We start from the raw sequence: 24973 nt of genomic DNA, 5'->3' as shown, positions 1-24973 counted from the left end.
CTCTTAGGCCTCATTCCACAGCTTCCGTAGCCTCTATCCTCAGGTGGGCGGGTGGGTATCCACTGAAAGAAACCCGTTTTCACCCCAGGGACCTGTGGCCCCTTGATGCCAGCTCCAGGGAACTGAGAGGCAAGCCAACAGGCCTTGGGAACCAGCTCTGCAGACGGGGCTGGTCCTGGCCTCCTTGCTCCTCCCTCCCTCTGTTCCCGAGGCCTGCAAGGCAGACCTAGGTGCACTCCGAGTGCATTTTGCAATTCTGTAGCTCAAAGGACTCTGACCTCAAGTGGGACCCCAAGAAGGATAACTGCCTTTGCCACTTAAGAGATCTGTGAGCTTCACAACTCTCAGGACATCCAGAACAGCTCACTGGGCCCTCTCTAGAGCTCTGCCCAACTTGGGTTCACCATGTGCCAACAGTGCTGGGCACGCTGGACACCAGGAAAGCAGTTGTTGCATGACCTTCAGCACACACATCCAGCCCTGGCCGCTCTGGAAAGACTTGGGGGACAGTTGGCAGAGAATATGGGGAAGGGAAAGAAGGGAACCTTATTGGAAAGGAAAAAGAGAGAAAAGCTCAGCTCATGAAGACTCTGAATGGGGAAGTAGCCACACAGTGCACCAGGAGTTGGCCCGGGTGTTTGGGGAGTATGTGGTGTGTGTGGGGGTGGTGTGTGTGTGTGGTGGGGTGTGTGTGTGGCGGGGTGTGGGGTGTGTATGATGGGGTGTGTGTGTGGGGGGGTGAGGTGTGTGGGTGTGTGTGGGTGTGTGGGGTGTGCATGATGGGGTGTGTGTGTGTGGGTGTGTGTGGCGGGGTGTGAGGTGTGGGTGTGTGGCGGGGTGTGGGTGTGTGTGGCGGGGTGTGGGGTGTGTGTGACGGGGTGTGAGGTGTGTGTGGGTGTGTGGGGGGGTGTGGGGTGTGTGTGTTGTGTGTGGCGGGGTGTGGGGTGTGTGTGATGGGTGTGTGTGTGTGGGTGTGTGTGGTGGGGTGTGGGGTGTGTGTGTGTGGCGGGGTGTGGGGTGTGTGTGGGTGTGTGTGTGAGGTGTGTGTGGGTGTGTATGATGGGGTGTGTGTGTGTGTGGCGGGGTTGGGGTGTGTATGATGGGGTGTGTGTGTGTGTGTGGCGGGGTGTGGGGTGTGTGGGGGGGTGAGGTGTGTGTGGGTGTGTGTGGGTGTGTGGGGTGTGTATGATGGGGTGTGTGTGTGGGTGTGTGTGGCGGGGTGTGAGGTGTGGGGTGTGTGTGTGGGGTGTGTGTGTGTGGGTTGTGTGGCGGGGTGTGAGGTGTGGGTGTGTGGCAGGGTGTGGGGTATGTATGATGGGGTGTGTGGGTGTGTGTGGCGGGGTGTGAGGTGTGGGGTGTGTATGATGGGGTGTGTGTGTGGGGGTGTGTGGCGGGGTGTGGGGTGTGTATGATGGGGTGTGTATGATGGGGTGTGTGGGGGGGTGTGTGTGGCGGGGTGTGTGAGGTGTGGGGTGTGTGTGTGTGTGTGTGACGTGTGGGTGTGTGGCGGGGTGTGGGGTGTGTATGATGGGGTGTGTATGATGGGGTGTGTGTGTGGGTGTGTGTGGCGGGGTGTGAGGTGTGTGTGTGTGGCGGGGTGTGTGAGGTGTGGGTGTGTGGCGGGGTGTGGGGCGTGTATGATGGGGTGTGTATGATGGGGTGTGTGTGTGGGTGTGTATGATGGGGTGTGTGTGGCGGGGTGTGAGGTGTGGGTGTGTGTGGTGAGGGTGTGTGTGTGGCAGGGTGTGTGGCGGGGTGTGGGGTGTGTGTGGGTGTGAGGTGTGGGTGTGTGAGGTGTGGGTGTGTGGCGGGGTGTGGGGTGTGTGTGTGGGTGTGAGGTGTGGGTGTGTGGGTGTGTGTGGGTGTGAGGTGTGGGTGTGTGGGTGTGTGTGTGTGTGGGTGTGTGTGGCAGGGTGTGGGTGTGTGTGGCGGGGTGTGGGGTGTGTGTGGCGGGGTGTGGGGTGTGGGTGTGTGTGTGGGTGTGTGTGGCAGGGTGTGAGGTGTGGGTGTGTGGCGGGGTGTGGGGTGTGTGTGTGGGGTGTGTGTGGCGGGGTGTGAGGTGTGGGTGTGTGTGTGGGTGTGAGGTGTGTGTGTGTGTGGGTGTGTGTGGTGGGGTGTGAGGTGTGGGTGTGTGTGTGGGTGTGTGTGGCGGGGTGTGAGGTGTGGGTGTGTGGCGGGGTGTGGGGTGTGTGTGTGGGGTGTGTGTGGCGGGGTGTGAGGTGTGGGTGTGTGTGGCGGGGTGTGAGGTGTGGGTGTGTGGCGGGGTGTGGGGTGTGTGTGGGGGGTGTGTGTGGCGGGGTATGAGGTGTGGGGTGTGTGTGTGGGTGTGTGTGGCGGGGTGTGAGGTGTGGGTGTGTGGCGGGGTGTGGGGTGTGTGTGTGGGGTGTGTGTGGCGGGGTATGAGGTGTGGTGTGTGTGTGGCGGGGTGTGAGGTGTGGGTGTGTGTGGCGGGGTGTGGGGTGTGTGTGGCGGGGTGTGAGGTGTGGGTGTGTGTGTGGGTGTGTGTGGTGGGGTGTGAGGTGTGGGTGTGTGTGTGGGTGTGTGTGGCGGGGTGTGAGGTGTGGGTGTGTGGCGGGGTGTGGGGTGTGTGTGTGGGGTGTGTGTGTGGGGTGTGTGTGGCGGGGTATGAGGTGTGGGGTGTGTGTGTGGCGGGGTGTGAGGTGTGGGGTGTGTGTGGCGGGGTGTGGGTGTGTATGATGGGGTGTGTGTGGGTGTGTGTGGCGGGGTGTGTGTGGGGGGGGGGTGTGGGTGTGTGGGGGTGTGTGTGTGTGGGTGTGTGTGGCAGAGGTGTGTGTGTGGGGTGTGTGTGGCGGGGTGTGAGGTGTGGGTGTGTGTGGGTGTGTGTGTGTGGCGGGGTGTGAGGTGTGGGTGTGTGTGGCGGGGTGTGAGGTGTGGGTGTGTGTGGGTGTGTGTGGGTGTGTGTGGGTGTGAGGTGTGGGTGTGTGTGTGGCGGGGTGTGAGGTGTGGGTGTGTGTGGCGGGGGTGTGGGGTGTGTGTGTGGGGTGTGTGTGTGGGGTGTGTGTGGCGGGGTATGAGGTGTGGGGTGTGTGTGTGGGGGTGTGTGTGTGTGGGGTGTGTGTGGCGGGGTGTGGGTGTGTATGATGGGGTGTGTGTGTGGGTGTGTGTGGCGGGGTGTGTGTGTGGGGGGTGTGTGGGTGTGTGGGGGTGTGTGTGTGTGGGTGTGTGTGGCAGAGGTGTGTGTGTGGGGTGTGTGTGGCGGGGTGTGAGGTGTGGGTGTGTGTGGGTGTGTGTGTGTGGCGGGGTGTGAGGTGTGGGTGTGTGTGGCGGGGTGTGAGGTGTGGGTGTGTGTGGGTGTGTGTGTGGGTGTGTGTGGGTGTGAGGTGTGGGTGTGTGTGTGGCGGGGTGTGAGGTGTGGGTGTGAGGTGTGGGTGTGTGTGGCGGGGGTGTGGGGTGTGTGTGTAGGTGTGTGTGTGGGTGTGTGTGGCGGGGTGTGAGGTGTGGGTGTGTGTGTGGGTGTGAGGTGTGGGTGTGTGTGGCGGGGTGTGAGGTGTGGGGTGTGTGTGGCGGGGTGTGTGTGGCCGTTTCTGCGGGAACCCCCGGGAACCCCCGGGAAGGGCCAGTCCCCGGGCACCAACGGCAGGCCCCCGGGCTGAAGCAGGCCGCGGTGCTCCCGTCGCCTCGGGGCTGCCCGCCGGAGGGGCTTGGCCGAGGAGGACGGGGAGAGCGGGAGTTTCCTCGACTAGGGCCATCCCCAGGCAGGGCTTGCGAGGCCACAGGGCGTCCCTTCCGCAGACGCCGCAGCGGGCCCCGTGGGCCCTGGAACTGACCGGGACGCGCTCAACCAGGCCCGGTTCCAGGAGGCCACGAGGGGAGGGGTTGGAGGAAGCCCGGGCGGGAAGACTGCGGGAGGTGGGCGAGACAGTGGAACTGGCCGCTTAGGGCCTGGGGTGCCGTCGAGTCCGGGCAGGGCCCTGGAGTCCCAAGCCCCCTAGGTCCCCAGACGTCGAGTCGGGTACTAGCCGGTCAAAACCTGTCACAGGGGATCGCCACGACGCGGGTCAAATTTTTTTCCCTGTTGAACAGGCACCGGCCACGCCCACTCTCCTGGGCCCACCCCTCGCGCCAAGGCCCCGCCCCGCCCCGCCCCGCCCCGGCGTGCCGTGCGAGGCGGCGCGGAGGCTGGCGTGGCTGGGCGGCCGTGGGCGGGGCTTCCGGCGCGTCGCGGCGCCTTCCGGCCGAGCGCGAGGGCTCTGCCGGCTTCTGACATGAAGGTGAGCCCCGCGGCCGCCGCGCCTGTTCCTCCTGGCACGGCCTCAGCCGCCCTGCCGCGAAGTGACTCCTCCCGTGCCAGACGGTTGTGGGGCGCGGGCGACGCGGGCGGGCGTACGGGAGCGCGAGCGCCGGGAGCAGGCGTGTGCGCCGGCGTGGCCGAGTCGGCGGAGCGGGCGTGGAAGGGGAGTGGGGGCGTGGGCGAGAGAGGACCGAGGCAGCGACAGCGGTGCCGATGGAGGCCTGTGAGCGAGCGTGCGGCCAGGCGGTCTTGGGCGCGCTGCCGGGCCGGTGGCCCCGGGGCTGGGCGGGCGCGCCGGCTCTCCCCGGGCGCAGCCCCATGCCTGGAACATCGGGGCCGCAGATGTCCACACCCGAGGCGACGCGCCAGCCCTTGCTTTGCGGGTCCCTAGACTGCAGCCCTCGGAGGTGAAGGGCAGCAGGCTGGTGACAGAACCGGACCTTGAGCCACCTCAGTGTAGTGTTCCCATGGCTCTGGGCCCCAGCACTGGGCAGGGCTGTCCCCCTCGCCCCGGGGTCTCCTCCCGTGTGAACTGTGCTAGCAAGTGTGCCTGTGTGCTGAGCTGTGGCCTGGCACGCAGCACAAAGTCAATAAATGTCGCCGGGGTCGTTATCGTTCTGCCTCTTACACCACCTTCGTTTCCAAGCATAGCATACACTCCGTCCTCACCATAAGAACATGGTTGGCTCCACAATTTGTGCTCAAAAGTGAAAACATGGCGTGGCCCAGTGTTTTTGGCATTGGAGCTGCATTTCTATTGAGAGTCAACTTGCCCTGGCACCGTGATCCAGGCCTGTAATCCCAGAAACTCAGGAGGTTGAGGCTGGAGGATCGTGGCTAGCCTCTATTATTTTGTTTATTTTGATCCTATCTGAAAATGTAAAAAGGGGTGGGTGGGAGTAATGCTCAGTCATAGGGCTCCCCTGAGTTCAATCCCCAGTATCAAAAAGAAAAAAAAAAAAAAGCTGATTTTTACTCCTTAGGCTGATCTCATGCTGTAGTACCATACAATCTGAGGAACACTGATCAGCTTCTTTCACTCTGCACATGCACAACTGACATGCACACGTGAGATGCATGCACTAGTGCATTTCTTGCTGTGGGTTGGCATGAAAAGCATTTGAAAATCTCTGTACTTCCTTTCTATCAGCCCTCCTGTGACTGTCCTTCCAGTGTCCTGGGGCTCAGAGCCCCAAAACAGTCTATTAAAACAGCAGATTCTGAGACTTGGATTAGTCAGTGTCATAACACACCACACTATGGAGGCCCTTCTGCCCAAAGGAGGGTTTTTAGTGTTTGGGAAAGAATCATGGTTTGATGCAGGAGCACAGTGTGTGAGCAAGGTACAGTGGTACACACCTGTAATCCTAACAACTAGAGGTTGAGGCAGAAAGATGTAAGTTTGAGGCCAGCCTTGATAACTTAATGAGACCTTGTCTAAAGTATAGAAATAAAAAGGGCTGGGGATGTAGCTCAGTAGTAAAGCACCTCTAGATTCAATCCCCAGTACCAAACAAACAAGCCCTGTGTGGGAGAGCCCAGGAGTCACCAATGTGAAGAGCACAGTGGAGATTTAGCCCTCACAGGCATCCAAGCCGTGGACAGTGGGGAGCCATGGGAGGTGCAGCAGCCTGGATGTGCCCTCACATGTGCATCACTGCCCCACTGCTGCACTGTGGCAGGTTGCATCCCAGTGTTTCATCCCACAGCCAACTGACCAGCTACTGGCAGTCAGCGGTAGCACCAGCCCTGGCTTTGTGTTTGGTTTGGTTCTCCCAGTACCCTGGCTGGGTACAGAAGCTGATAGGTCCATCTTCCTCTTCCACAGGTGCATATGAGCTTCACCCGTTCTCTTCCTTCCTTCCTGAAGGTGTGAAATCAAATTGGGTTAAGGATGTGATAAAGGGACCTCTAAGTGGGTGGGCAGTGGCCCTGCTGCAGGTTTGCAGGGCTGCAAGAAGAGAAGAGACCCAAAGTTATGGTGGTTACCAGGGCACACCATGACAATCACTCGTAATCACTTCCCTGGAGGCCATCCTTTTGCATGGTTTCTCCTCAATTTCCTTCTTTCATCATGGAAGGGACTGGGGTAAAAAATGGGTGTTTGGTTACTTGGGAGGCTGAAGCAAGAGGATTGCAAGTTCAAGGCCCATCTGGGCAACTCTAATAAGACACTGGCTCAAAACAAAAAAGGGCTGGGGGGATGAGCTCAGAAAGGAAACTGATGGGTTTGATCCCTGTACTCCCCTGCAAAAAAGGATACCTGGGAGCTAAGAGAGCTGCAGTCTCAGCCTGGCCAGGCAAACTCTGGGTAATATGGACTGTCTGCCCCAACCCCCTTCCATGGACAGAATTCCCCATGGACAGAATTGTGCAGCAGTGAGAGTGTTAGGGTGAGATAAGGCTGCAAGAGGCTGCTGCCCCTTGATTCTGATTTCTCTTGCTAAAATTAGGGGTTGGTCCAGTGGGGAGCCAGCGATGGAAGGTGTTCTGGGCCTGGATTTTCTTTTTTTTTTTAATTATTATTTTTTTATTTATATATGACAGAATACATTAAAATTCATATTACATACATAGAGCACGAATTTTTCATATCTCTGGTTGTATACGAAGTATATTCACACTAATTTGTGTCTTCATACATGTACTTTGGATAATGATGTCCATCACATTCCACCATCATTTCTAACCCCATGCCCCTTCAATTCCCCTCCCACTCCTCCACCCTATCTAGAGTGGGCCTGGATTTTTTTTATCTCCTCAGAACTGTGATGGCTCTTATTTATTTGTTTGTTTAGGTACTGGGATAGAACTCAGGGGTACTTGACCACTGAGCCACATCCCCAGCCCTATTTTGTATTTAGAGATAGGGTCTCACTGAGTTGCTTACTGCCTCACTTTTGCTGAGTCTGGCTTTGAAGACATGATCCTCCTGCATCAGCTTCCCAAACTGCTGGGATTACAGGCATGTGCCACTGCACCAAGCATAGTTATTCTTTGTTTATTTTTGGCACTGGGGATTGAACCCAGGGGGCTTAACCATTGAGCCACATCCCCCACATTTTATTTTGAGACAGATCTGATTAAGTTGCTTAGGGCCTCACTGAGTTGCTGAGGCTGGCTTTGAACTTTCAGTCTTCCTGTCTCAGCTTCCAGAGCAGCTGGGATTATAGGCTTCACCACCATATGTACCTGGCTCTGTGATGACTTTTAGAGCAATTGTTGCCTTTCTCCAAGGCCACAAGCACTGCGTGCTGTTCTTTGTACCCTCAGCTTCCCTTCCTAGTTCCTCAGAGCCTGAAGGCCATGGGGTCTCCTTGCCTCCCAGTCTTACCCACATCCCAGGCAGGTGATGGAATTTGGGTTTCCCCTGCATATAGTGGGCTGGCTGCAGAATAAAAGCTAAGAGAGAAAACAGAAGAAACCACAGGACACAGGAAGTAATTTTAGAAAGTGGGGATGGGACGGGTTGGCTCTTGGCTCTTAGGGATCAAGTTTCCACACTGGAAAGAGAGCATGCAAGAGAGCCCGCGCTTGCTTTATTTATATGGAGGAAGCATCAAAGGTTTTCAATGGAATGTTCTTTGCCAAATAAGGTAGGAGGTGGGCTGTCCAGTTTCCAGTGAGTTATGCCCAATTCCAGAACTACGAGAGAGGGGGCTGGGGATATAGCTCAGTTGGTAGAGTGCTTGTCTCGCATGCATGAGGCCTTGGGTTCAATCTCCAGTGTCACACACACACACACACACACACACACACACACACAAGTATGAGAGAGCCCAGTTCTCATGCATCACTCAATCCATTGAGTGGGAGGAGCCACAAAATAGTTTACAGTGCCAAACCTAAATTTCCCTGGCTCAAGGCTGAGTGAAGACTCGAAGTTCAAATAATTCACGGTGGCCCACATTTCAGGTAGGGAACTTCCCTTCTGTGCTGGGAACATGGTTGTTTTGAGTGACAAAGATGGAAGCTTGTTGCTGCAGTAGGTCTTACCCAGGAGATGTTCCTCTGCAAAGGGAAGTGAAAAGAGGTCCCTGGCAAAGAGTTCATAGGAACGAGAGGGTGGGCACTGTGGTGGGCCTGGTTCTGGCAGCTCCTGATGGACATTCCCTGTCTGGCCTGGTATTCCTGGAGCTTTCTCATCCTGGGCTTGGATGTTAGAGGTGCCTGTGGCCTCCAGGGAAGGTTGTGTTCCAACTTGCTGGGCAGTGGGCTAGCGCAGCCTCCAGCTTGCTCACCTCCCTTTGTCTGGGCTGTGCGAGCCTCTCAGCTCTTCTGGAGGGTGCGAGACTAGATGGATGAGCTTCTGCATATCCAATGTCCTGAAGCCTATGACAGCTGCCCAACCAGGCTCTACTTGTTGCTTAGTCGCCCTCAGAGTGAAGGCCAGAGGGTGGGGTTGCCTGGAACCTAAAAATGAACTGTACAACTAATAAGAGTTCATTGCAGGGCTGGGGTTGTGGATCAGTGGTAGAGCGCTTGCCTAGCATGTGCGAGGCACTGGGTTAGATTCTCAGCACCACATCGAAAAATAAATAAAATAAAGTCATTATGTCTGACTACAACTAAAAATATTTTTTAAAAGAGTTTATTGCAGAAAAAAGTCACAAAACACAGGTAAAGAAATAACAAAATGACCAGCAATTCCTAATTGCCAGCGTATTTGCTTTTCAGTGTATGTGCAGTACTGGGGTTTCCACCCAAGGCCTGTGTACAACAGGTAAGTGCTCTCTCTCTGAGCTATGTCCCCAGCCCTTTTTCTGATTTTTACTTTGAGACAGGGTCTCACTAAATTGCCCTGAGGCAACCCTCCTGCCTCAGGCTCCTGAGTTTCTGGGATTATAGGCATGTACCTGTGCACCCAGCTTTTATTCTTGATTTACAAGATTTCTTTGCATATCGTGGATAGGTTATGGGCAAAAACCTTTTAAGCATATTATGAATATGTTTTTCTGGCTTATTTGACTCTAAAGTTGCTCTTTTGTTTCCTAAATAAAAGTTGCACCTTTTCTTATTTTTATTTTTTTAAATTTTTTAAAATATCTTTTTACTTGTAGGTGAACAAATACCTTTATTTTTATTTGTTCTTATTTTTATGTGGTGCTGGGGATCAAACCCAGTGCCTCATGCATGCTAGGCAAGCGCTCTACTACTGAGCCACAACCCCAGCCCCTCCTTTTATTTTTTGAGATGGGAATTTGTGTTGCCCAGGATGACCTTGAACTCCTGGGCTGAAGTGATCCTTTTGTCTCAGCCTTCCAACTAGCTGGGACCACAGATGCATGCCATCATTCCCAGTTTTTGCTTTTTTTTTTTTTTTTTTTTTGGTGGGGGGATACTGAGGATTGAACTCAGGGGCACTCAACCCAGCCCTATTTTCTGTTTTATTTAGAGACAGGGTCTCACTGAATTGCTTAATGCCTCACCTTGCTGAGGCTGGCTTTGAATTCGCAATCCTCCTGTCTCAGCCTCCAAAGCCACTGGGATTACAAGCTTGCATCACCGCACCTGCCCATGCCCAGGTTTTAAAGATTTACATAATTTTTTTTTTTTTTTTGTGTGTGTGTGTGTGTACACACCAGGGATTGAAGTCAGGGTCACTCGACTACTGAGCCACATCCCTAGTCCTATTGTATTTTATTTAGAGACAGGGTCTCACTGAGTTGCTTAGTGCCTCTATTGCTGAAGCTGGCTTTGAACTCCTGTCTCAGCCTCCTGAGCTGCTGGGATTATAGGTGTGCGCCACTGCACCTGGCTAAAGATTTACTTTTTTTTGAATATTTTTTTAGTTGTTGATAGACCTTTATTATTATTTTTTTTACTTATGTGGTGTTGAGAATCAAACCCAGTGCCTCACACATGCCGGGCAAGTGCGCTACTGCTCAGCCCTAGCCCCAGCCCCAATATTTACATTTTTATGTGGTAGACTTTGTGGGTATTCGTATTTTCTCCCATACCTTCTGTGGCTCCATTGTTTTATCCTTCATTCATATTGTGACTAGGATTTCTTTGGATCTGAGGGGGATGTGGGGACCAACATTCTATTAGGTGGCTGGTTGTGGCCAGGGCAGCCTTGGGCAATAGGGGGAGGGCTCCGTGGCCAGTGGTGATGGAGCTGTCTGGGTGTCTGTGAGGAACCTGTGGCCCAGTCAAGGGAGCCTGGAAGTGCTGGGGATCTGACTCAAGCTGCCAGGGCTGGCAGAGGCTGGGCTCCGTCCTGGCCCAGGCTGTACCAGGGATGCTCCCCTCAGCAGAGTGGCGCCTGGCCTGTGCTCTCCTGGCCATCGTCTCCATGTGTTCTCTCTCTGCAGCCCTCTGGACCCAGAGGTTAGACCCGTGTGACACTCACCATGCAGACTCTCCTTCACATCCTCTGGCTTATTCTGGCCTGTGGCTCTGTGCACACTACCCTGTCAAAGTCAGATGCCAAAAAAGCTGCTTCCAAGACGCTGTTGGAGAAGGTAGGAATGACCTGGGAACTTGAGGCGACCGTACTGGCCAATGCTGACCCTTCACACTCCTGTCTCTCCTGTTTGGCTGGGAATCAGGACTCTGTGAATCAGGACTCTGCAGGGGCATGGCTGCTCATGTGGCCATCTGACCAGCCAGCAGTAGACAGGTGGGTGGGATGCTAGGCAGGTGGCTTGTGTGTTTCTAGGACTTTACTGGCTAAGGCTCTGAGTTTGCCACCTCTGGAGCCAGGTTCTGAGGTGCCAGGCTTTGTCTTGTGTCTCACCCTGCCCATTCAGGGCCTGTCCCCTATGAGTTTCCATCTTTCTTCTGCACTCCTGTCTCACGGTGGTTATTCTTTCTCATATTGATGCCCTTAAGCTGCATTGTATTGGGGATGTTGTGCTGTTCTTCTGGGATGGTCCCAGGAATTATAAACTCAAGGATAGGTCCCCATCTAGCCTATCCCTCAGTCCCAGCAGCTCCTGCAGTCCCCATGCCTCTGGCCAGACTGCAGTTACAGGGTCATTCCTGTATGGAATGATGATGGGGGTGATGTTGTGAGCTGGGCCCTAGAGTATGGACTGAGCAGGCAAGTCGAGAACTTGTAAAAGAACTTTGACAGGGGCCTGGCGTTGTGGCTCAGTGACAAAGTGCTTGCCTTGCACATGTGGTGCCCTGGGTTGGATCCTGAGCACCACATAAAAATAAATGAAAACAAAATAAAGGGGCTGGGGTTGTGGCTCAGCGGTAGAGTGCTCACCTAGCACATGCGAAGCCCTGGGTTCGATCCTCAGCACCACATAAAAGTAAATAAATAAAGATATTGTGTCCAACCCAAAAATAAATATTAAAAAAATAAAATAAAGATATTGTGTTTATCTATAACTAAAAAAATTTTAAAAAAAGAAGAAGAACTTCTAGAAGCAGAGGAGGGGAAAGAGGTGTGGCCACAAGGTAGGAGAAGACCTGTGTTGGGAGCACAAAGTTGGTCAGTGAGGTGGCATGTGCCTGGCAGGTCCTCAATATATATGGCCCTGCGCCCAGGTGAGTCTCAGGTCCCAAGTGGGTACTGACTATCCATCATCATGTGGATGGAGGCACCCTAGCTTCCTGTCTGCTCTTCAGTCCCCAGCAAGGGACAGCCCCTGACAGCCACCACATCTTCTCTAAAGGCCAGAGCCCTTCTGGCCTGAGTTGCCCACTGGCCTGTGCCCTCTACCTGCAGGGTCTCCAGGTCAACAAGTCACATTGGTCCAGAGACAGTCCATGGCTAAACAGGATGGGCTTGCTGTTGCTTGGGAGGCTACATTACACGCAGGATAGTGAGTGATGGCTTCCTCCCCTTCCTTTCCTTTTAGACTCAGTTTGCAGATAAGCCTGTCCAAGATCGGGGTCTGGTGGTGACGGACCTCAAAGCTGAGGTCGTAGTTCTTGAGCATCGCAGCTACTGCTCGGCGAGGGCCCGGGAGCGAAACTTTGCTGGAGACGTTCTAGGTTATGTCACTCCGGTAAGTTGGGTTCTCATGGTGCACAGGGAGGCCCTGAGGTGCAGATGGGCTGCCCCATCCTCCATGGCAGGCAGACCTCCTGCTCTCTTCTCCCAGGTGACAGGGCTGTGAGGCAAAGTGGGAGAGATGCCAACCTGGAGATGGCAGAGTGAAGGGTGCCGGGAATTTCATGGGGGCTTGCACCTCCTGATTGCAAGTGACTCTGGTCAGTGCTCCCTGGCTGTCTGGCCCCAGCTGCCAGCCTGCAGAAGCGTGGGTGTATGGGGCTGGTAAGGAAGAGCAACAGTCACCCTGGTAAAGGAGCTGTTGCCAGGGTGCCAGGCTATGGGCATCAGTCCCAACAACTCCGCGGAGTGCTGGGCCCCACCATCACCACAGGCAGGGTTGATGTGGGCCTTAGGCATGACCTGAGCAGCCAGAAACAGAACCACACAAGGCAGGTGTGCACTCACCTGTCCTCTGCCTGCTGTCCCCTCTCTCTACCAGTGGAACAGCCATGGGTATGACATCGCCAAGGTCTTTGGGAGCAAGTTCACGCATATCTCACCAGTCTGGCTACAGCTGAAGAGACGTGGCCGTGAGATGTTTGAGGTTACAGGCCTCCACGACGTGGACCAAGGTTTTCACACTGCCTGCTTGCCTGTGCTTATCCCAGGGATGAGGAGAGTGAGAATGTGTCTCTGTGTGATTGTGAGTGGGCACGCGTGACTCGTGAGAATGTGTGACTGGGTGTGTGTGCCATGAATGTTGAGACTGTCAGCATGAGTGTGCATATAAGTGTGTGGGAGTGAGTTTGCTGAGCCCAGAGTGCAGTCCTACGGTGTGGGCTGGTATGCAGAGTTGGGCAGAATGGGCCAGGAGGAGGTGGTCACCATTGTGTGACCCTCTGTATAACTGGTCAGTGCCTCAGAGCAGATCCAGCACTGCCTCAGTGTTCTGGGGATGGTGGGGCAGGACTTCCCTTGCACATCTGAGGCACGTGAGCATGTGCCAGGTGGGCTGCAGGACAGCTAAGGTAGCTGCTGGGATGTGGAGGGTGCAGGCCATTGGTGCCTTTGCTCTGTCTCTCCCTTGGTGGTTTCTAGCTGGTGTCCAGGGATTCCCATTGGGTTTTGGCTGCCTTTGGTTCACAGAAACAGCCCTAACGTTCCCAGGCCCTTGGAATGGCCTAAGATAGGGCCACCTGTTCCCTTGGCTCAAAGCCATCTCTGTTCAGGAAGAATAAGCTCAGGACTGCTCTGCAGGGGCAGGAGAGGCTGGGTTGGAAGCTGGGGCCATCAGGAGGAGGTGAGACTAGAGGAGGAGGGTGCTGCAGGGTGACCCCTGGACCTGGGAAGAGCTAGTTCAAGTGGACTGGATCTCCTGGCCCTGTGCTTACTGTCCCATCCGGTCCTACAGGATGGATGCGAGCTGTCAGGAAGCATGCCAAGGGCCTACACATAGGTGAGTCCAGCAGGCCTGGAGGTGAGTGTTCAGGAACCACATCCATTTCACATCATGGTGGAGGGGGTTCTGTGGACCCAGTTCACTGCATTGTGTGAGTGTAGGTCGCTCCTCCTGCTCTGAGTCCAGCCACAGCCTGGCATTTATGGCCCATGATCCAGCCCAAGTCCTGGGCTCTCCTGCCCACTGGGCCATAGCCCACCAAGGCCAGTGCTTCCTTGGCAGTGGCTTTGTCCCTTCTCCCTCCCATTTCTTCCTTTCTTCTCCGTCCAGCATTGAGTCCCTGAGGGCAGCATTGGCTCTGCTCCACCGGAGCTCCTGTAGCTCGCAGCTGGTGAGGGAGCACCACATGTTCCAGTGAGCAGCAGGTGCCCGGGGGTAGCCGAGTATGAGTGTGGGGCTTGGGCTGAGGAGAGACTCCACTGGAAGGCTCAGGAGCAGCAACAGGGCTGAGCTGAAGGAATGTGGGGGTCTTGGCTGGGACTGGGAGGTGGGCAGGACACAGGGGCCTGTGCAGGGCCAGGAGGGGACCTGTACTCAGGGCCAGTGGGAGCCATCAGGATAGATTGAAGTTGGAAACAGCTATGGACAGACCAGCCAGGAGCCAGAAAGCTGAAGTCTGTCCAGCCACCTTCCTGGAAAGCAGGCCCCTAGGGGAGCTGGTGAGGGAGGAGGACTGGCAGCATCACCTGCTCCTTCCCCGATGTGTCCCACCCTTGCCAGCCTGCATGGGTGTGGGATGTCCATGCTGGAGCTGTATCTGCCTTGGATGGCTTCCCCTCCCATCACTGATTTTGATTCTGCTCTGGGGCCCAAGAAGACGCCTTATTGGGGACAAAAAGCAGAGGAGTGTAATTCATTGTTTCCTGGTCACAACCTCTGTGTGTGTCTTCCATCAGCACCTCGGCTTCTGTTTGAGGGCTGGACTTACGATGACTTCCGCAACGTCCTAGACAATGAAGATGAAATAGAAGAGCTCAGCAAGACTGTGGTCCAGGTGGCAAAGGTGAGACCTGTATGCTGTCCTCACAGGCCACCAGGCCTCACCCCCAGAAGGCCCTGCCTCTCCCCGCCAGGCCTTGCCTCCTCAGATGGTCTCTTTCTCTCAGAGAAGGTTGTGCCTCCCAAACCCACCCCACCTCTCAGATCAGCTCCTGCCTCCCACACCAGCTGCTGTGTCTTTCTGGCCTTTCCTTCTGACTGGGACTCCCACAGGGCCTCCACTGGGCTCCTCTTGCTTGGATTTCTTCTTAAGCACCTTCTAGTGCAACCCAGGTCTTCCAGGCAGGACAATGTCAGCCCACTCCAGAACATCCCATGCTCCCTCTTGACCACAGGGATCCTCTGGGGGTCCCAGGGTGGGAGACTTGTCTTCAGGGCCAGGAAGCTTCCTTTGGTCAGAGCCTGAGTCCCTTGGAGGGAGCCCATCTCCACCGGCTGCTTGTATGCTCTGGTGCAGGGACAGAAGATCCTGGATAAACAGAATGCAGGGTGCCAAGTCCTGCTTCTGACTCCTGTGGGGGTCCCCCTCCTGCCCCCTTCAGAGGGATTTCTGGGTGTGCAGTTTAGCCTTGGACCTTGCCTCGTGGGTGACTAGGTTGTAACTTTGCCGTTGGATAAGGTGGGAATTCTGTCTTTTCACCTGTCCCTCTTGGGTCTTTCTCCTCATTGATTCTGTTTCTTTCAGAACCAGCATTTTGATGGCTTTGTGGTGGAGGTGTGGAGCCAGCTGCTGAGCCAGAAGCATGTGTGAGTTTGGGGCAGCAAGTGGCTGCTTGGACCTCGAGTGTTTGCTGGAGCCAGAGGGAGGACCGAGGGAGAGGAGGAGCTTTTGGGAGGGCCTTCCTCCTGCGTTCCTATGTCTGAGGTGGAGAGGAGGCCCTGTGAGAGGTGGAGAAGCCAGAAATGGCCCCAGGACAGGAGACCTATCCTGACCACATTGCAGTGCCAGCCTGGAGGCCCCTCATGAGTGGTAAAGGGCACAGAGGACCTTCACTCACAGGGACTCTGTGAGTAGAGTGGCCAGGACAGTGTGACAGGTCTCACTAGACACAAGCAGAGGCTTCCTCAGTGAGCAGGAAGGAACTTCCTGGGATGTGAAAAGAGACTAGCCAAGCACATGTGGGACTTTGAGGTGTGATGGCCCTGGTGTCCTCTGGGCTCTTCAAATTGCCACGGGGAGGGAGCCACATGGTACCCTCATAGATCTGTTGAGGTTTGCCTTACTTTGTTTCTGTTTCAGTGCATTAAGTAGGCAGTAAGACGTGGCCTCATAGTGTTCCTGGGGCTCATTAATACTGGAGCAGGAGGGCTGTGGGGAGAATTGCAGAGCCCAGCCAAGTGAGAGACTGCAACAGGGGAGGCAGAGGTAGGAATAGCCTGCCCTTGTACCCAGGGAGTGGAGGGCAGCTGTCCTCAGGGGATGTCAGGGCCATGGTGTGGGCAGTGATCAGGCTCCTGAGCAGCAAAGACCAGTTGGTCCAACCATATTGGGCATTGAGCTGCCTCCAGGACAAACCTGACTGAGCTGAGACAGGAATATTTACATGGGTCTCCTTCCACCCCCCCCACACCCCCCCCACCCCAGCATCTAGTCTGAATTCGATGTGTCAGGTTGGCTTGGCAAGACTGTGATTAACCTGGCAATACCATGGTTGGCAGACTTGGGCAGGCATGTGGCACTTGCTTTTGGCCCAGTATGCAGGCCCGTGGTATGGGCTGGTATGCTGGTGGGGTCTAGTGTCTGTAACACATGGGCTTGGGGAGCCAGCCTCTTGATAGCAGCTCTCCCAGGGGCCAGAAAGGTTATCTGGGAGCCATCTGAAACAGCTATGAGAACTCCTCTTCAGAGCACCATCTGGCTGGAGTGACTGTCCCTGGGCAGAGACTGCTAGGCATGGCAGGAAGAGCTGAGCGGGCAGCTCTACCAGGGTTCCCAGGCCTTTCTCCCCATGAAACCTGAAGCAGTTTGAACTACTGCAGCGTGTGACCTTAGTCTGCCCTGGCCAGAAGTCTCAACTTGGTTCATAGTATTGCGCTCCTGGTCACATCCCAGCAGACTCAATGGGCCTGTGGTAGTCCCTCCCCAAGGTCTGGAAGGCTTTGTGGCAAGTGTACACAAGTCACTGAGGGTGACAGGTGTTATGGTGAACTTTGGAGGTAGCAGATCTGGGGATGTCAGCCCTGAAGCTAATGCTACAGCCTGCCCCTGGGAGAGGCCAGTTCCTTGGTAAGGTGGAGATGAGACTGCCAGACAGGTACCTGTTTGCCCTGCTGGCCCCCACTTGGAGCTGTCTCCCACATGCCAGACCCGAGTCTGGGCTCAGTGGGTTCTCTTGTGTGCTGTTGCTAGCACAGGCTCAGAGGCTATCTAGTCTGCAGGGTCTGTTGGTAAAGCTCTCAGCAGGGAGTTGCTGCTGCCAGTCCCACCCAGGGTGGCTGCAGTGTGGGCCCCTGGGAGCCGCCGTTGCTGGCAGATAGGGATGAGCTTACACCTGTCCCACAAAGTCAGCTTCAGGCTACGCCCTTGTGGATGCATGTCCAGACTCCTTGGGCCCCTTACAGAGCGGCCTTGGCCACCTTTTTGGCCCTCAAGTCTTGTGTGTCATGGGGATCAGAACCCATAGCCTTTGGGGCTAGTAGGAGGCCCTCTCCAAGTCGGGTTGGTTTCCTGAAGTCCCGGGCCTCTGGTGTTTCAGGGGCCTGAGCAGTGTCCTCCTGGTCCATGACCTTTAAGTGATAAGTGGGTAATAGCCATTGGTGCACTAGACTAGTTCTGGATGCAAAAGTGGGAGGACAGGTTGTCCCAAGACTTTGTCCCTCCCTGGTCTGTACTTGGGTTGCCACCTGCAAAGCTAGCACTGGGCCAAGAGAGGAAGGCTGTCTGGCCTTAGCTTCCTTGTGACCACAGAGTTCTCACACTGGCATCACTGGCACTCAGTTTGAAAGGTGACAGCCTCGATGGGGCAACATCAGGGAGACTGAGAAGCCACCACCATCCCACAGCCAGTTGCTGAGAGGACCCGGCCTTCCACACTCTTCAGAGACAGACTTGCATTCCCATGGCCAGTGGGAGCCATGGCCTCATGCTTGGTGCCCATCAAGGTGGGACTTGCAGTCTACTGTCCATACAGGGCTGCTCCTGAAGGGCCTGGAGTAGAAGAGTGAGGGCCTTGTGTCCAGGGAGAGTGGGCCCAGAGTAGACACATCAATATTGGAACAGCAGCATTAGGCCAGCTCCTATGAGCAGACTCCACCCCAGCTAGTGTTAGGTGCCCTGTGGGCTGGCCACCCACTGCCCATGTGGGTCGAGAGTTACAGGGTAGGTCCTCTCGGCTTGTATGGGGAGAGAGGTCAATAGTTGTCCTGGGGCACACCACCCCACTTGCCCCTCTGGTCCCCTCATCTGGTGGCCCCAGCATGCCTGATGACCTGCCCCATTTTGAAGCCCCCATTTGTGTGGCCCTCAGACTGTCCTGTGGTGTTTCACAGCCTGAGGCTTATAGTGCCACTCAGTGTGTTGGTGCACTTGGGCTCTGGAGCATGATATAGACCTGTGAGCTCTGTTTCATCTGGGCCCCTCTCTTCTGAGCACCCATTGGGGTGCTCTTGAGACTCCAGCTGGAGGGGCCCCTGGGTATGAGGAAGGACAGGGGTCTTTTGGATAATGGATAAGGACAGGTTGGGGTGTGAGGCCCCTTCTTCCCTAGCCCTGTCCACAGATCCACATGTGCCATTTTCTGTATGTGCTGTACCCAGGGTGGGGTGAGAAGGCCCGATGGAGGGTCTCAGGCTGGGACCACTGGGAGCCTGCAGTGCTTGGAGCCAACTGCCTCTTGTTCTTGCAGGGGCCTCATCCACATGCTTACCCACCTGGCTGAGGCACTGCATCAGGCCCGGCTGCTGACCATCTTGGTCATTCCACCTGCCGTCACCCCTGGGTAAGTGCAGTTCTCCTGAGGGGTTGGGGGAGCAAACGTGGGCATCAGTCAAGGGCCCAGGCCTCTGGTCAACAGGAGCTATGCCTGCCCCTTCGTGTGGGTCCTGGGCAGGGAGAGGAGGGGAGGACTCTTCTCAGCTTAGACAAGTGCTGTATCTCTGAGTATGCCCTTGGCCCTTTTGCGGGGTACTGGAGATGGAACCTAGGGGTGCTCTACCACTGAGACTGATCTGCATCTCCAGGTTTTGTTTGTTTGTTGTTATTCTTTTTTAGTTGTAGGTGGACACGATATCTTTTTTAAAATTTATTTTTATGTGGTGCCGAGGATTGAACCCATGCATGCTAGGCAAGCGCTATACCACTGAGCCACAATCCAAGCCCCCAAGCTTTGTTTTTCACTTTGAGACAGTCTCACCAAGTTGCTGAGGCTGACCTTAAACTTGTGATCCTCCTGCCCCAGCTTCCTGAGTCCCTGGTATTACAAGTGTGTACCACCATGCTTGGCTGAGAACTAATGTTTTTTAAACTTATTTTTCCTTCATTCTCAAAGAGGCCCTGAGTCCCAGGTGCTTGGTGCTTTAGGTGAATCTGTGTGAGCTGTGTTCCATGAGAAGTTAGGCCAAGTGGACAGGGCTGTGCAGTCGTATCTACACCAAGATGCCACTGTCTGGGGCTGGCCCTCTCCCAAGCCGTATGAGGCAGGGAGTAGTAAGGAGTGACCCAGACAGTACTACAAGAGCCAGGGAAGTTGGAATCTCATGTCCACTCTGCCAGAAGCATTTCACATAGGAATGTGGTGTTTAGCGTGGAAAGTGAGCTCATGGGACACAGAGAAGGCTGAATCACAATGGGAGAACAGAACTGGGGGCTGAGTAGGCAGCAAGAGTGGGGAGCGAAGGGTGCCTCAGAGCCATTGGGTGGGAGTCCTGGGGGTCTGCCCAGGGCCCTGGGGATTTTCCAGGGGGCAGCCCTGTGCACGTGGCCCTCAGACGAGTGCTGGCTCGCAGCTGCTACTTTGGGAAGAAGCTGCCGCCATCTCACATCTCTGCAGCCTTCCACTCTCTAGGGTGGCAGCCTCTCTTCAGTGGGATGTGCTTGAACGCGCCTCGGGGGCCTGAGGTGATGCTGGCAGGCTGTAGAGTCACACAGAAGAGCTGACTTGGCTCTCACAGAGCCTTCAGTGTGCTCCACAGCCAGGACAGATGCCATCACCACTGCAAGTGCTGGGGGAGGTTTCCTGCCCAGCTGAGGGCCCTTTGCTTGGCCTGGGTGTCAGCCTCCTTCCTGACTTTTTTCCCCAAACTTTCTGGCCCTCAGTCTGAGTTGGGTGCAGCTTCAAGCTTTGTAGACTGGTCTCAGGCCTGTGTCCTAGAATCCTACTCAGGGCCCAGTAGGCCAGCTGCCCTAGGAGGGTAGTCGTGGGAAGTGGAGGGCCTGAGGTTGCCTGTGCCTCTGCCCGTGTTTGCAGGTGGTGCCTCCATGCATGTGGCACACATGGCTGCAGTGGGGCTCTTGTGTTCTTTTGGTCTTGGCTTTTTACTCAGTGCGGATGCAGCTCCCGATGCTTGTTGCTCAATAGTGGAGGGTCCTACCCCAGACTGAACCCTGAGCCCTTCCTATCTGGTGCCTATGGCACCCTGAGACCTCGACTCTGTCTTCCACCTCACTGTGCCCGTGGAGCTAATCCGTGAGACCATGGGCAGTAAGGTGACGGGCTTTGCCTCAACGGTTCCTAGGCTGGGCCTGTATTACAGCCCAGCGACGCCACCCATGCCAGTGAGGGGCCCATGTCTGGGGCTTGGGATCTTGCTCTTGTCTGCAGCTTGATCTGTGTCACTTCCTGTGCTAAGTCTATGTCTTTGAAGAGACGCACCTTGAATGTGTGACCCACGATTTCAGGGTTTCCCTAGGGGTGGCAAGGATGAGGCTGTGAGGACCCATCTTGCAGGCCTAGGGGTAGAAGAGGAGACCGGGGGCTGCAGACACTCCCAGGGGGTTGCTCAGAGTCCCCTGGTGATGGGTGACTGGGTGTGGCTGGGGTGCCACAGCCAGGTGGAGACCAGGTTGTCCTTGGTGGCTAGAGGGTCACCCATGAGAGGACATAAGAGCAACCTTTGGTGGGACACTGCCCTCTAAAGTCAGAGTGGAAATGGCTTCCCAGGGGCACCTTCTCTGCCCCAGCATCGTCACCCAAGTTCCCAGCCTTGGGCAGGGAGTGTAGAATGGGAGCTGAGGCTTGCTGTCCCTCACTCTCAATGACCAAGGCACACAGCTCCTTCCTATGGCTGCATGGGGAGGGGACCTGTACCCAGAGGGAGAGAGAACCACGGGCAGTGGCTGTGGGTAGGTGGCTCAGGAAAAGCGGGACCCCAAGCCCAGCAGAGGCCTGGGAGCTGCTGGTATGGAACTTGCCCGGGTGCACGTGGGGCTATGAGGCTTTCCTTATAAAGCTGGCTGTCACAATCACTGGGGGAGTTTATTTATTGCCCCCGTTTGTCCTCCCCTCACCCTTGCTGAAGAGCTGTCACTGCAGTCAATGCTTTTGCCTTGCGTCTTTCTGCAGTTGGACATCAGCCCCTCAGGTCCTTCACAGGCTGTGCTGGGCGGGACACAGCTCTAGGAGGGAAGTCTGATGCAGCTGTGGGGAGAGGCGGCTCCCTTTCACCAAATACAGAGAAGGCAGGCTGGACTCAGAGCTGCTGGGGAGAGTCTGGGGCTACTGGGGCTGCCACAGCACTGCAGACCTCCAGGGTCTATTCCTGGACCTGGGCAGCTGCTGGCAAAGGTGCTGTGCTGACCTTGAGCCCTGCCACCAAGGCAATGTGGTTAGCCTCCACAGATGACCTGGTTTAACCATATCCCCCCATCTGCAGGGACAGGAGGATACCATCCCCCACAGGGTCTGAGTTAGTCTCCAGCTAGTTCTACATGTTTTAGGGTTTTGTTAGCTATTGTGACCCCTCAGCTCAGGGTGCTGGTCACAGACCAGAGGTTGGTTTCCTTCCCCACATTGTTGGTGTGCCCATTCAGGAAGGTGTGCTGTAGGCTATGACCCCCCTGAAGTGGAGGATGCTCCCGGCTGGATCCTGCATCCTGCCTTGTCTCCAACCCCGGACCAGGGTTCAGTGTTGGTCCAGTGGTGGAGGGAGGGTGATGGGTGGGTGAGGTCCTTCACCTGGGGATGCTGTTGCTGGACCCCTAAGCTGCCCTGTGCAGAAGCCCCTGGTTTCCTGCAGCCTAGGAGGCAGGGCAGGCAGTGGGTTTTGACATGTATTGAGGCCTCTGTGAGGGCTGGTGGGCACCAGATAGAGTCATGCCAGGAATTGGGCTGGCTAAGTGAGGACCCAAGCAAGAAAGCAGGACCTGCTGTGCCGGAGGGTAGAGAGCTGTGGCCAGCGTTGTCACCTCAGATTCCACAGGCAGCTGAAGCCTGTGACCCTTATCAGCAACAGAGTAACACCTGCATAAGAGGTGGTAACAGATGCTCCAACAGTGGTCAGACAGTAAGGAGGACCCACAGACTGCAGGCTCTGCACGGGCACATGCGGGGAGCCCATGGGCAGGTGGAGGTGCTTACTTTTCATGAAGCCCTGGGGAGACTACTGCTCACACCTAGCAAGGCACCATGTATCTGGGGCATGTGGCACAGGCCAGGCAGGCTCTAGGGTTCACAGCCCCAAGGTGGGGCCCAGCAGAGTCTGGCACACATGGAGGTGGTCCTCAGCCACTCGCTGTCTGGTGGCCCCACTGCAGCACATGCACAGATGCACAGAGCCTTTGTGGCTGTGACACTCTTCTCAGAAAGGAGACCTGGCAAGTAGGGCTGTGGCAGGTTCCCAGGGACCTGTGCAGCCAAAGCCCTCTGACAGTCACCCGACATTGTCTCCACTTGGCTGCCACAGCAAAGCACCAGACAGGGGCCCATTCGACCAGACGTTCACTGTCTCAGTTCCGCAAGCTGGAAGTCAGATCAGGGTGCCAGCAGGGCTGTGCGCTGGGAGGGCCTCTCCCTGAGTGTGCATGGCACCTTCATAGTGCCGCCACCATTGCCACCCTGAGGCCCCATCTCCAAATGCTGTCCTGTTGAGGGTCAGGGTTTTACATGAGGATGTGGGGACACAAAAGCCTGGCCAGTGGCGATTCTGTCAGCTCACATTAAAGAAAGGCCTCCATGTGTGGAAGGGGAGTCCTTCTGGCCAGGAGGGATCTAGCAATGGCTGCCCCAGTCCTCTACAGGCCCTGCCCCACACAGCTCCAGGCCTACACGCACCACACCTGGCGGACAGAAGGTCTTCTTAGTCCCTGAGGCTAGTGCCCATGGCCTCATGTCCCTGAGGCCGGTTGGTAGTGGTAGCAGTGAGAAGTGGGCTCCAGAGCTGCTCTGCTTGTGCATCAGCCCCTAGAGGGAGGGTCCTGGCTTCTGCCAGCTGTATCCCTCCCCTACAGCCTTGGCTGTGAGCTGCTGCTTCTAGGAGCAGAGCTGGACTCAGCAGAAGGCGTAGCTACCTGAGGGTGGGGGCAACCTGCTGCCCAGAGGGCAGACCACAGTGGCCACCTTAGGCCACAAGACAGGGACAGCTTTTCCTACTTGAAGACCCTTCCATCTCTGGTCCTGGTTTGACATGTCTGAGGAAAGGCAGCTTCCACAGGGTCACACATACTCCCCGCATCCCGCCCGCTCCCAGCTGGACTTGCTTCCCCCTGGGGCAGGGCCTCTTGACTGGCTCTCCATTCTCAGGGCTTCAGGGCTCCTCACACTTTTGACCTTAGCTTCTAAGTCTCCCCACCCCAAGCCATGTTCTGGTGACCTAGTTGGGGGCAGCTGCTGTGGCAGCCTTGCCCTGGAAAGTGTAAGCTGGAAGTTCAGCTGGCAGTGGACACAAGATGCTGGAAACTAGAACCCCTGGGTGTCCTACCCAAGGCAGCCTCCCAGTGCCCAGCTTGGCAGGCAGCAGTCCTAGACCAAGGCAGGGAGGGCTCAGCAGATACACAGCCTCTCAGGTGTCACTCCTGCTACTTCACATCCCTCGCTGGCTGGTCCCTGTGGGCAGCAGAGGCCTCTGTGAGGCTGGCCTGGCCCACCCATGCCCACCAGTGGAATTGTCCTGGCCCCAGGCAGGAGCAGATGCTCCAGACCTTTCAGGGCAAGCCTGGCCTGCTACTGCAGGTGGGTATGTGAGTGGGATCAGGGTGCAGGCCCCCAACCCAGAAAGCTTGCTTGATGCTTGGGCCCCACCAGGGTCTTCTGGAGGCCAGACAAGGGGCAGGGCCAGAGTTCGCCTAGAGGGCAGCAGTACCTGGCCTAGCTGCACTAGCCGTTCTCCTCTGCAGCCCTGTGGGCTTCTAGCCTAGGGGTGCAGGCTGCCTTCAGCCTGACCATACCAGGGCAGGGATTCATCTGGGACCCTCCAGGCAGAATTTGTGCCACATCCCTTGGTTAGGCATAAACATCACAGCAGCTTCATTCTCCCATCCCAAGGGGCCTGCTTGTCTCCATTGTGGACGCTCAGGGCGTGGGTAACACTGCTGTAGAGACCCCTGTGTTCTCTCCTAGCATTGCAGGGGCTGTTGCAGAACCCTGTGTGGGGTTTTGTAGGGTGTAGCTTCTCTGCCCAGAGCCTTGCAGTGCCTGGTAGCTCCTGCCTGCCCACATGGCTCTCACTGCACCTCACTTAGCCTCTAGCTGCCTGCAGTCTCGTGGATAGCTCCACCCCTGATGCCCCAAGGGCTTGGGCAGGATTCAGGGACTAGGCTCCAAGCAACCAGCCAGGCCACAGGTGTGTTGGCCGTGGGCACTCACTGAGGACCTGCAGGCTCCCAGGATCCCCCAGTTTGAGGATGCCTCTCTTTCTGTCAAAGAAAAGGACAGATAAGAACAAAAACCCTGTACGAAACACCCCATCTCGGTCCACCCCAGCACTAACACGTGGCATTAGCATGCTGGCTTAAGATCTGTCTTTTTCCAAAAGTAAGGAAGTTTTAAAGAGAAGCCGAGGCTCTGTCCTTCCCTCCCCTGCAGTGTGCTGGCTGCCATGGGACTGCACCGTCAGCCTTGGGTGTCAGCATTCGCTCTTCCCGTCCTCTCCCCAGTTCACATGCCTCAGTGTGGAGTGGCTGTAGGCTATGGCTTGGCACCACTGGGTTGTCACTGGGCCAGGCAGGAGAGGCGGCCCCAGAAGACACTGGTTGTGGTGAACTAGGTCAGGAAGGAGCCAGTGCCTGAGGGAGGTGCTGCTGTCCAGAGATGAGAGCGGGCCAGAAGGGCAGAATGGATGGATGGGTGGTCTGATACCCGCCCTCAGGAGGCAGAGGCGCCTCCACCGGCACCTGGGCCACTTGTGCCTTGTCCACACAGCATTTGGGCCCATCTGGCCA

At 56.1% G+C, this 24973-nt stretch overlaps 1 protein-coding gene across 4 annotated transcripts in view; it reads left to right on the top strand.

The window, feature by feature from the left end:
* Window positions 1-24973, top strand: part of Chid1 (chitinase domain containing 1) — a 40943-nt gene that overhangs the window by 2279 nt on the left and 13691 nt on the right. The window contains exons 1-9 of one of the 4 annotated variants that reach the window (XM_027953580.2): window positions 4176-4232; window positions 8930-8975; window positions 10567-10716; window positions 12067-12216; window positions 12703-12835; window positions 13615-13680; window positions 14559-14665; window positions 15347-15408; window positions 18507-18599. In XM_027953580.2, coding sequence (XP_027809381.1) covers window positions 10606-10716; window positions 12067-12216; window positions 12703-12835; window positions 13615-13680; window positions 14559-14665; window positions 15347-15408; window positions 18507-18599 — 722 coding nt within the window. In that variant the 5' untranslated portion in view covers window positions 4176-4232; window positions 8930-8975; window positions 10567-10605. Of the gene's footprint in view, window positions 1-4160; window positions 4233-8929; window positions 8976-10566; window positions 10717-12066; window positions 12217-12702; window positions 12836-13614; window positions 13681-14558; window positions 14666-15346; window positions 15409-18506; window positions 18600-24973 lie in introns of those variants that run through there. The other 3 variants (XM_027953584.2, XM_027953582.2, XM_027953581.2) reach the window with 3 other exon arrangements.

This window comes from Marmota flaviventris, chromosome 9, assembly GCF_047511675.1.
Source record: "Marmota flaviventris isolate mMarFla1 chromosome 9, mMarFla1.hap1, whole genome shotgun sequence".
NCBI classification, from domain to species: Eukaryota; Metazoa; Chordata; class Mammalia; order Rodentia; family Sciuridae; genus Marmota; species Marmota flaviventris.
The sequence above is the reverse complement of the archived record's forward strand: the minus strand, read 5'-3'. Positions and strand labels throughout refer to the sequence as shown.